Source organism: Juglans microcarpa x Juglans regia, chromosome 1S, assembly GCF_004785595.1.
Source record: "Juglans microcarpa x Juglans regia isolate MS1-56 chromosome 1S, Jm3101_v1.0, whole genome shotgun sequence".
Taxonomy (NCBI): domain Eukaryota; kingdom Viridiplantae; phylum Streptophyta; class Magnoliopsida; order Fagales; family Juglandaceae; genus Juglans; species Juglans microcarpa x Juglans regia.
In genome coordinates, this window is record NC_054595.1 from 15,269,752 (window position 1) to 15,282,050 (window position 12,299).

Sequence of the window (12,299 nt, forward strand, 5' to 3'; positions counted from 1 at the left end):
TGCCGAATGTCGAAGGAATTGGAAGAAATATTGTTAACATTGTCTATTAACAACAAAAGAAATGAGATCTTAAACAAGAGTATTAATAGAATTATTAGTAACAAGTATTAATAGAATTATTAGTAACAACAGGAAATGAAATTGAGGTACTTGGAACTTGTAGTAGCAAGCAATAAAGTCCATCTCGTTCTTTACCCACTTCAATTATCTTAATTTTTAAAAGGTCCTTATACAAAAAGATCAAACAACAGTGTAGAGAATGATCTAATTTGCTGATTGAAATCAAATTGACAACAAAATCAGGAACACATAGAGCATTGTCCAAAGTTAAGGTATTAGATAGTCGAATACTACCGAGATGTATCAAAGAATTGAGAGATCCATCGATCGAGTTTTAAATAGGTTTAATATGCATTCTTGTTCTCTTAGAAAAGCACCTATTGTAAAAGGTGATAAATTTTTTAAATCTCAATGCCCTCAAGATGATAGTGAGAGGACCCAAATGCAAACGGTTCCCTATTCGTCGATTGTGGGTAGTTTGATGTATGTTCAAGTATGTACACGACCTAATATTGCTTATGTTGTTGGTGTACTTGGGAGACACTTGAGTGATCCTGGTTTGGCTCACTGGAAAACAACAAAAAAAGTATTTAGGTATTTGCAAGACACTAAAGATCTAGTACTTACATATCGGCGATCTGACATTCTTGATTTAGTTGGATATTCTGATGTTGTGTGGGTTATTCAGATGACAGGAGATCCACTTCTGATTACATTTTTATGACGGCAGGAGGAGCTGTTTCTTGGAAAAGTGTCAAACAGACACTTACAGCTTCCTCTACAATGGAGGCAAAGTATGTAGCTTGTTATGAGGCTACATGTCAGGTGATATGGTTGTGGAACTTTATCTTGGGATTAGGTGTTGTGAACACCATTTCGAGGCTGTTGAAAATATTTTGTGACAATTCTGCAGCAGTCGCTTTCTCTCGAAACACTAGGAGCTCTTATCGCTCCAAGCATATTGATATTAAGTATTTGTTTGATAGAGAGAAAATAGCCTAGTCTTATATTTGTATTGAGCATATTTCCACAGAGCATATTTTAGCTGACCCAATAACTAAAGGTTTAGCTCCAAAACTGTTTCAGGAGCATGTGACTCATTTGGAATTGTTAAAGTCTTCTATTGTATTTAGTTAATGGGAGTTCTGTGGTCATTGACTGTTTGACTATATTGTTTATACTCATATTCTGTTTTAAATATAGCAATGTTAATGAATGCCTGAGTCACGCGCATTTTGGACAGAGAGTACTTTATATATTGAGACATATTGACTAGTCTCGTGCGTAGGTCACGCTTATTTTGGACAAAGCGATTGTTTATGTAATGAGACATTATGTTTAGTCTCATGCCTAAGTCGCGCGCAATTTGGACAGAGCGTACTTTATGTATTGAGACATATTAATTAGTCTTGTGCTTGAGTCACGCGCATTATGGACAAGGCGTTTTACTTATAAGAGACAATATGTTTTAGTCTATGCCTAAGTCAGGTGGTTGTGAGTATAAGTTTGGTGTCATATATCCTGTCGGTATAGTCACTAGATTAGGTGCTACAACTGTATTTTGGACAAGACCTATTGCTTTAAAGACATTCAGATTTGTCTCTAAGGCTTCTTGTGGAAACGGGTGTTTGTTACTCTTTTGATTATTTTCATACTACACTTGCATCTCATCATCCTGAATTACATGATTGCAAGTATTGGTCATGTGTCGTATACCCTGTCGGTGTATTGTTCACTAACTTGTACTTGAAGGTTTGAACAAGGCCTTTGATTTTGGGATGCTTGTTTGTGTTTATATCGTGATTAAATGTAATGTTATCCAAGTGGGAGATTATTGTATTTACTTTTATAAATAGTGGACTAGCATTAACATTTAGTTATTAAGCTCAAAATGGGATGAGCCATTTTAATAGACACATATGGAGGCTCCTACTCTCACCCCACTTTAAAAATAGATATAGCCCATTGAGTTCTATTCAGAGTTTTTTGCTCTTGCTCTTCTCTCTCTTAGGATAAGAACCAAAAATCAGACAAAGAGGGGTAGAGAGTAATTCTCTCCATAGCTGAAAAATTTCATCTTTTGCAGGAATCTTAAAACTCTTTGAAAAATCCATCACAAGTTATTGGAGGTATGAACTCTCAATTTTATTAAACACATGCTTTGATTAAGAAAAGAAATTATCACATCTTGTGAATCTAACAAAAAATGGAACAAGCGAAAGAAACTTTATCAAGTGGTTCTGAAATAATTGGAAGATGAGGAATATGATAAATGGATATTGTCTTAGAATTAAGTGATTCACAGTCGAATTTGGAGCTCCCTTTGCATGATGAAACTAAAAACTAGGGAGATGGTTGTGGAGCTTATAGCACTTTTCTTCAATGTGCTTTGAAGACCACAATGTGTGCAAGTAGGACGACTTCTCTTGGTTATAAAACTCTTTCAACCACAAGAACTACTAGAAACCGGCTAGAGATCCATTTGAAAAGACTTCAAATCTCTTGATGTTGAAAAGAGAATGGTTACTTTTAAATATAGATATTATCCTCTCCAATCATATTTGTTGATAGGAAAATTGTACATATATCACACTTTCATCCTAATTTTTGTCCACTATGATCAAGTGATATTGATCATCAACTTTTGAATTTTCTTTTGAAAAAAAAAATCAAGAATGAAACAAAGGTTATAAAAGTGTTGTATTTATATATATAGGAAAAATTATATATTAGGTAATCACAAAATACGAATAACATGTTATTCTCATCCTATCAAAATATGCCATTTAAATAAAAAATTAGTTATGTAAGTACTAATTTTAATTGACATGATCTCTTAGAATATGATGAAAGTATCATATGTCTGTACTCTGGGATTACCTAATAATTACCCTTCACATAATAAAGGAAAGTGGAACAAGAATGTAATATGTTATTCTAGTTGATAATACATATTTATGCTGGATTTAAACAAATTATGACTCGTTTAGATAGTAAGATGAGATGAGATAGATTAAAATGATTTATAAATAGTAATGAGATTATTAATTAAAATTAGATAAGACGAGATGAGATAAGATGAAACTCAAATGGACCTATATGATGGGCATATGCTGAAAATAAGTAAAAAGATAAAAGGGTAAAAATGGAGAGAAAGGCCAGCTGCAATATTATAAGGACTTGAAGAGCGCGCGGGATGCGGAGACCACATTCAAACTCTGTTTTTGTTTTCCATTCGTTTCTGAGACGCTAATATTGTAACAAACTTACCGTCTTCTGTCTGTCCCTCTCTTTGAACAAAAACCTAAAGCCCATCAATATCAAACATCCTCGTCGGCAGCACCATTATACCAGAATTCAACCTCTAACCAACAAAAGGCGGTCGTTTGGTTCGTTTTTGTTGCACCAATTTATAGTCATTTCTTGAAATGAAGAACGTGAGATTTTAACCCCATTCCCATTAATCATTGGGCCAAGAAGGTGTAGTTCTGGATTCATATCTTTCATCGCTATTTTTCTCTCTTTTTCATATTTTTCTTTTCCTTTTTGGGTCTCTATTCATTATATGTACTGGGATCTTAGAGGTTTAAATAAGAACCTCTGGGGTGCATATGCGTGTTTATCTGTGTCTTTTGTGATGCTGTTTGTGATTGGCGTATGCCACATTTGATGGATGTAGGAATTTGGACTGGATTTCTTTGCCCTTCATGATTGGGAAAAGTATATTCTTTTCCACTATAATTTTTACTGATCAATGGGGATATCATCTGACAATCTTCATGGACTTGTTCTGGCCGTCTCATCAAGCGTTTTTATTGGGTGTAGCTTTATTATCAAGAAGAAAGGTCTTAAAAAAGCTGGGGATACAGGAACCCGGGCAGGTTCTTATTTAATTTATATTTTGACTATTTTATTTAATACTTTTAAGGTTTAGAATAGTGCTACATGTACTTTCAGTTTTATTTATACTTTTACTTATAAAATTCATTTTGTTAGTTTTCTTTTGAATTTCAAATTTTATGATTTTCAACGTATCAATAACTGAAATGTGGAGAAGTAAGATATCATTTTGTTAGTTCATATTTGCTATTTTATGTAGCTTATATTTTTTATTCACATTGACCATTGAATAAGTGCTAATATGATCAGGGTCGGGAGGGTATGCCTACTTGTATCAACCTTTGTGGTGGACTGGAATGATAGCTAGTAAGTAATTCACTCACCAAGAAAAAAGAAAAAGAAAAAGAACCTCGTAATTTTCTGTTTGCCATTTTCTTCATTTGTTTTTCTTTCAATATTTTGTTAATGCTTTGAATTCTGAGTGGTAATTACATATGGGATTTTACATATCCCATTTTCATAGTTTTTAACATGGGGATATTGCTATTAATCTTCATAAGGTGACTGCTAAAGGGCCAATCATGATTCTCTTGCATTTAGTTTTTTGGGCTACTCGAGGAGATTATATCATTAGTATTGCTACGTTTTAATATGAGTTCAAACTCTGTTACAGTGATTGTTGGGGAGATGGCAAATTTTGCTGCTTATGCATATGCTCCTGCAATTCTTGTAACTCCCTTGGGAGCTTTAAGTATTATTTTCAGGTATGCCTTAAGTTTGATTGCATTTAGTGGATTCAGGACAAACTTCTAATTTTCTTCAAATTTCTTTTTGGCTTCTACTATGTGTGTTTAATTAATGTGCATGCATTGATCCTGGTATGGGTCTGTGCATTAGCATAGCTGTAAATAGTACTAAGAAAATGCCACTATTCAGTGCAGTGCTAGCTCATTTTATTTTGGAAGAGAAATTGCATATCTTTGGCGTTCTTGGGTGTGTTCTCTGTATGGTTGGCTCTGTAAGTATTGTTTTGCATGCTCCTCAGGAGAAAAGTATTCATTCGGTTAAGGAAGTGTGGCATCTTGCTACAGAGCCAGGTATTTGAGAAGTTATACTTTAGTTGTTTAGTTTCTGATTTTTCCGAAATAAATAATAGGACCAACATGCATGATGTTTTTGAACAAACAGTGGTTAGATATACCAAGTTGTTGGTTTATAACTAACTACCTTGTCTTCACCAGCTTTTGTATAATGTTCTGCATCTTTCTACAGGTTTAAATTTTTTAAATAAGTGATGATTTAATATGATATTAGAATAAAAATTTAGAATTCGAATCCTAATTTTAGGTTTTATTTCAATTAAAATATTCCAACGAATTAGACTTATTTATTAAGAGAAAGTTTGATCCAAGCTGAGAAAAATGTTAAAGATATATTATAAACATAATAATCTAATCTTAACTTACAACGATTTGTTGTAATCAACAGGATTTCTTGTCTACTCTTGCATAGTTTTGGTTCTGGTTGCTGTCCTCATTGTCCGGTTCGTACCACTCTATGGGCAAACCCATTTGGTGGTTTACATTGGAATTTGTTCTCTCATGGGCTCTCTTACGGTCTGTCTGTCTATCTTCTTTTGAAGCTCGGTACACATTATAATTCTGATTCTCCACCCTGTATTTCTGAAGTTCTTCCTTATTTGTCTTTAGGTTATGAGTGTGAAAGCAGTGGGTATTGCTCTGAAACTTACATTTTCTGGAATGAATCAATTTATATACTTCCAGACATGGTTTTTCACGGTGGTTGTGATAGCTTGTTGTCTTCTGCAGATCAACTACTTAAACATGGTAAACTTTCGAACCTTAATTTTCAAGGCATATACAATCCAGATATATTGGATCCTCTATATAATATAAATCATCGTGATAATGCCAAGGACATCAGGAATGCCTGATTCTCAAAACATACCTGATATTAGCTATTATCAGGAATGCCCAATAGTTAAAACTGGATTTGGATCCCCTAGAGTTTTTGACATATTCTTGGGCTTAGAGCAGAAAAGAGATAAACACACAAAGTGGGTCCCTCAATAGTTATTGAGCCTTTAATTTTGCCTGCAAAATTCATTCTGGCAGCTATAAATTCTGAGGGTTGGAACCAACTTTAGGCCTTAGAGTTTGTGCTCGAACTCTATGGATCTAAATTCGTTAAAACCTAAAATTATCTGTTATCCATAAACTCCTCCAAGTTTCCTTTCCAAGATGACTTGTAACAAGTTTGAGTTATACTAAAAGATGATAGATGCAAGTCAGCTAAAAGTTCTTTGTTTGTTTGGTATTTAAGCTATGAACCACTGGTACTTAATATGCAGAAGGCATGGCTGTACAAAAACCTTTCTATCCTTTGCTTTAATGTTCGTTGTAAAGGCAAGGAGCCTGAAACGAGTATATAGTGGCTGAGTTCTGTTACCATTTGCATACTTGACTAGGATGTCCTGAGATCAGGTTATGATAATCTGCGTCTCTATGGGATATAACATCTGACAAGAATATGCTCCTGTCGATCCAGCTACATTTCTAAGCCATTGTAATTGAGATTTTAGATCACATTAAATGAGGTTACTTTGTCCAGCCTTTGTCTAAGTCGCATCCTACATTATAAAAAGGAGGGGACCGCGCCCGGGGGAGGGGGGAGAGAGAGAGAGAGAGAGAGAGAGAGAGAGAGAGAATGCAGGAAAGTGCACCTTGGATCTTGGATATTTTCAGTTCTAGTTGACAACAGTTTCAATATTTTTGAACCCAAGGAGAGTAGATTGCTACTGAAGTTTCAAATTGGGGTGCTAAATGCCAAAAGTTAGTGGCTTTTTGAGGTCACATTGCAAAAATGGGTCAACTGAACACCCCCCCCCCCCCCCCCCCCCCCTTCTGTGTGTAATGGACACTTTAGACATTTCACGCCCTTTAGAGCACAAATTCCTTTTGAAATTTGAAACTGTACCAAATGCCAAAATTGGTAGTTTGGAGGTTACATTACAAAATAGGTGGTAGTTTGGGGGGAGGCAATGTAATTTTTCCTAGCTTTTCTGAAGAGATGTCAATGCTCTTTGATTAAAGAATATATTCAACAAAATTCTCAGTGTATACTTCTTTCTTCAATAACTATGTGCCTGGATTTATATGGTTATATTCTTCCCAAATAAATTATTTAAAGTATATTTAGACATAAAAACTCAATAACCCTCAAAGGATATCACACTATAAAGGACTTCACTGTCACTCTCCTTTCTATACCTCTGGACCAAAATGTTCCAGTGACCATAGCCTGCATAGCAAAATCAGGAAGAAGTCATACTGCCGTTTACATTTTTCCCCCTTCTGACGTTGTTTTCCATTTTCCATTCTGAATGAAATTTTACACTAATTACTTTGTGTTAGATGTCAACCTCTTAAGTACTTCAACATCCTCTTATTATGCAGTTTAGAAAGTGCTTAATCTATAATCTGGATCCACCTTTGCAGGCCCTGGATACTTTCAACACAGCTGTCGTATCTCCAGTTTACTATGTCATGTTTACATCACTCACCATTTTTGCCAGCATGATCATGTTTAAGGTGATTTAATACATGCTATTTGTTCATCTTCTGAATGCTTGATGTTTCTTCACCTCAGATGTATATATAAAACTATACTTGGATGTTGTAGGGCTATTACTATGTCATCTGGTAATTTTAGTATGTCATTGCACATGAAGGTAAAAATATGTCATCCAGAATATGGCTGTCATTATTTATAACCATAATTGTGACTGATATTGAAGTCATTTGAGATTTATTTAAATCATGCTGTTTAGATGATTTCTGACTTCCATTCATGAAAATAAATACGATTGGTATTTTTTTAGAGATAAAAAGAATACAAAACCATTATGTTCACACGTATATACAAACACAGGGAACCATTAAAATCTGCCAAACCATCATGACCAACTGTTGTCATGCAAGTTCTTCAGTTTTTGTCTTAATCAGAAACTTGGATGGTAAAGAGTTAATGCTTGGGAACAGCTTCCAAAATTTTGGATCTCGAAGTAGAAAAGACTTTGGAATTTAGGAATAATTTTATAAGTCACAACTTGACGTTAATAAACTAATTTAGGACTATGAATAAATCAATTGAAATTTAAACTATTTAACAACTTCAAATATTACAGATGCATGTTAGAAACTATTATTAACGTCAAGTACTACTTCTAGGATGTGGAACTCCTAGCCTTTTCTTTATAGAATCAGAAATTCTTCTAGGATTTTGAACGCTAGATCCTTCTCTGCCTTGTTAAGGCTAGATCTTTTTTTGTTTCCCACAAGACGAATCTATGTTCATAGAATTTTTTTTTATTAAAATTAAGAAGAAACAGATAGATGAAGGTTAAATATCAGTGTTTACACACGCGCATTAGTGAAGAAGAATGTTGTTCTTGTTGTCTCATGGCCATGGGCAATTTTGTTGATCCTTGTTAAATTCTCTGCATCGTGCTTCATGATTTCTTTGTTCTTTGCTATCACCTTTTTTGTGTATGCGCTGTTGACAATGGTATCAGATTACACGATTATGCTGTTTCTGTTCGCACAATATTCACATCTAGATCTAGTATTAGTGCAGTTTCCATGGCTAGTTCGATTTCTAGAACATATGCCTATCTTAAATGGTTCCAATTATGCCCTGAGGAAGTTGAAGATACAGATAATTTTTGTCAAAGGAATGTGCACATTTGCAATTGAAGAAAAGGAGAAAAGGCTTAAAAACACTATTGATGAAATTTTAGGGTAAAGGAGCGAGTTGACTATGATTGATTTGCTTCTAGCACTAGAAGATTCTGTTGTATTCAGCTTGGATGTGTAAAAGTAGCTAAAAGCATCTTGTATCAGTTGCTTGATATTTATGATAGGAGATATCAAACCAGATCCATCTTAGAAGAAACCTGTACAACCTGTCAAGAAATGAAGAAGCGCATACCACTATTTTGCTTTGTTCCATGCCAAATTCATGGATGATGTGATCATGTACAGGAATGAAACTACTGTTTTCAATTTTGAGCATGTAGGTAACCAATAGTGTAACACCCGTCCTTGTCGTACTAACCCTTTTTAAAACTTTTTCTCTTTCCTTCCCAGGATATGAAAGGTTCTAAGTGTAATATAAAAACCTACCCTATAAGTTAAAAGAGAGTTTGCAGCAGAAATCTTTAAATTAAAGTAAAAGTCCTTTACAAAATTACCCTTTCATACGTTACAAAAAGCCTGCCTAGGCTTCAGTCGCTCTTCCCTTGGGCCATGTCTATCCTGACGCTTCGTCCTCATTTTGTCCTTGAGATGGGAAGGGACATGCATAAAAATTAAAGTGAGTCGAATACTCAGTAAGTATTACTTCATACAGTCAAAATATACTAACATAGGCATTCAGTCATGCATTCACATTCATCTACATACTTACATAAGTATTCATTTCATTTAAAATATTACAAGGCAGGGTTTTTCTTTAAAAAGGTTTTTCTTTTGTAAAACATTTCCCACGCCTTATACTTTCAATCATAAAGAAACTAAAGCATACATGCATTCATTCATTCTTTTTACTTTTCCTTTGGCCGGTACACACTATTACGTCCTGTGTGTTGGGGTTAGCAGTCTTTTAGATAAGGATTTGTACACACTATTACACACACTATACTACTCAATGGGATTTGTAAGCTTTAACTGCTCATAATCTGGTTTCTCATCTTATAATAAAAAATAATAATCTGGTTTCTCATCTATTTTTTCTGCTACAATTGCAGGATTGGGACTCACAAGATGCATCACAGATTGCAACTGAGTTGTGTGGCTTTGTCACAATATTATCAGGGACATTTCTCCTTCACAAAACTAAGGATATGGGAAATAGTACACCAATGCAGCCCCCTGTTCATGGAAGCCCAAGCCACAACAATTCAAACTCCAATTCTTGACAGAAACATATATTGAAGCTTAAAAAGCACGCTGGTGATATTTTAGCCATATGCCCCAGGAGAACAAAATACTTTTGAAATTGAAAGAAGCTTGATGCCATGGCACAGAGATTGAGGAATATTGTTTTTAGCATATCATACTTTGTAAAGCTTGTGACAGGTGGTGGGGGGGGGGGGGGGGGACTTGGAGATGAAATTTGTAGGGATATATCTTGAAATTTGTAGGAATATTTCTTGAGATTTGTAGGAATATCTCTTGAGATTTGTAGGAGTCTTGGCAGACTAAAGTTGCACTTTCTTATTTGTTTTTCTGTTCTACAAAGGTATACAGGGAGATCATTGAAGAATTGAATGCAAATTGTGCTTCGCATTGACCACATTTTCCACATTTTGTTCTCACCTTCTTCATTCATTTTTACATCTGAATTCTTAAACCAATTCTGATGTAACAGTGCAAGGAACAACTTCTGAGTTTTAAACCATTTCTGTCCGCCCTCTACCATCTTATGAAATCTCATGAGTTTTGGCAATGCATATTGTGCTAGCCATTCGTGTTCTCTTTCGGTAAAGCTTATTTTCAGTTGGAATTATCTACTTTGAGCAAGGCTGTGGCAATTCTTTTTGCAACATTGGCTTCAAATTGTATCAGGACAGGACAGATCCCCTACATGAGTCAACTCTAATTTTACCCATTGATATAAACGAGTCAGATTCTTCAACCTTAATTAGTAAATTTCATGTTGGGGTTGTGGATTGGGACAGAAATTGTTAGCTTTAAATGTCACATGCCAAGTTTGAATAGTGTCAAGCTCGGATATGTACAAGTTAACCTTAATTAGACCCGTTTAATTAAATGGGTCAAATTCAATATATTTAGTCTTTTCTACTTTCAAATCATATATAGGTTCAAATTATATTTCAAAGAGAACTGCTGTAGGTACAAAGAGATTAAACAAAAGTAAACTTCTAAACTGATGTGGCTTTACGTCATCCGTTAGATCTATTTTACAATAAAATTAACTTTATAATCTAACGCACTGTATCAAGTCACGTCAGTTTATAGATTTATTTTTTGTGTAATCCCTTTATAGTTAAAGTATTTCTCGATTTCAAAATCATTTGTCAAAATAGATAAAAGTGACTTTTTGGTAGTTATTTATACAAAGATTTAGATAAACCATCCAAAACGCTCTAGTACTTTGAACTGAAAATAACTTCAGTGTTAATATAATGATATAGTAACCAGTCTCTTTTAGGGTTTCTTATTTATTTATTTATTTATTTGCTTCAAGCAAACTACTTATAGACCGACCTTATTGATCTTTCCATTTTTCCCATTCGTTTTATACAGAAATGTTCAAGGAAACAGGAAAGTTTGCACATATGGTTGATTTTTTTAACAATAAATTCTCTCTTTGTGGCATTAATAATTCACAACAAACTACTTCATACACAAATCAAAATTCTAATATGGTGATAGATTCTTCCTTAAAATAAGGTCAAATTCCAACTGAATTTTCCCTTGAGGAAAATGAGAAAGAAAAAAAACTTGTATGGATGGTTTAATTTAAGAGAAATATAATGAAATAATTTAATATTCTTAGATTCTTACAACAATAAAATAGTTTTTTAATACATTGGAAGGGTTTCCAAATGGTTTGATTTATGTCGTTTGGATTCGAAGATGAGTTGAGATGAGCTGAAATAGATTGTAAATAATAATAAAATGAGTTGTAAATAGTAATAAAATTTATGAGTTAAAATTAATAAATAATAATAAATAATAGTGAGATAAATTAAGATAAATTAAAATAAATTATGAATACAAACCTTCCCTTAATAGCCCCTTAGCTTTGTGGTAAATTTGTGGAGAATCAGTAATTTGCAGCCGACTTGATTCATATCCACAATTCACTTATCAAGATTGTGCAGAGGACCCCAAATGCTAATGGATTATCTTCCTTACGTCTTATCATGATTGACAGGTTGTGCAGAGGACCATACTCATAATAGCCATTTTCTTGAAAAAAAATATATATATATTAGATACTCCAAAATCCAGATGATGTGGTCATTTTATCATAAGATTTCATGTAATTAAAATTATTTATTAAGTACTGATTTAAATTGACATAACATTTTAAGATAAAATGAGAATACCTCTTTTTCATACTCCAAGCATACGTAATAATTACTTCCCTTAGATCTTGAATCAAGAGATTATTAAAGAGATTTGAATAGTGAAATAAGAAAAAATAAAAGATAAATAAAATATTATTTTTTAATATTATTCTTATTTTAAGATTTATAAAAGTTGAATTGTTTATTTTATTTTATATAAAAATTTATAAAAATTATAATGATTAGATAAGATAAAATGAGATAAATTAAGATAAATTTT

The 12,299-nt window shown here is 33.5% G+C and overlaps 1 protein-coding gene across 1 annotated transcript; it reads left to right on the forward strand.

Moving 5' to 3' along the window:
* The first annotated feature begins 3,163 nt into the window (after window positions 1–3,163).
* LOC121245777 (probable magnesium transporter NIPA2) lies at window positions 3,164–10,064 on the forward strand. The gene is made up of 9 exons (XM_041143635.1): window positions 3,164–3,540; window positions 3,740–3,941; window positions 4,210–4,266; window positions 4,574–4,664; window positions 4,837–4,997; window positions 5,389–5,516; window positions 5,610–5,747; window positions 7,419–7,511; window positions 9,728–10,064. The coding sequence occupies exons 2-9, from the start codon at window positions 3,815–3,817 to the stop codon at window positions 9,896–9,898; spliced, it is 966 nt and encodes a 321-aa protein (XP_040999569.1). The 5' UTR covers window positions 3,164–3,540; window positions 3,740–3,814; the 3' UTR covers window positions 9,899–10,064.
* The last annotated feature ends 2,235 nt before the right edge of the window (window positions 10,065–12,299 follow it).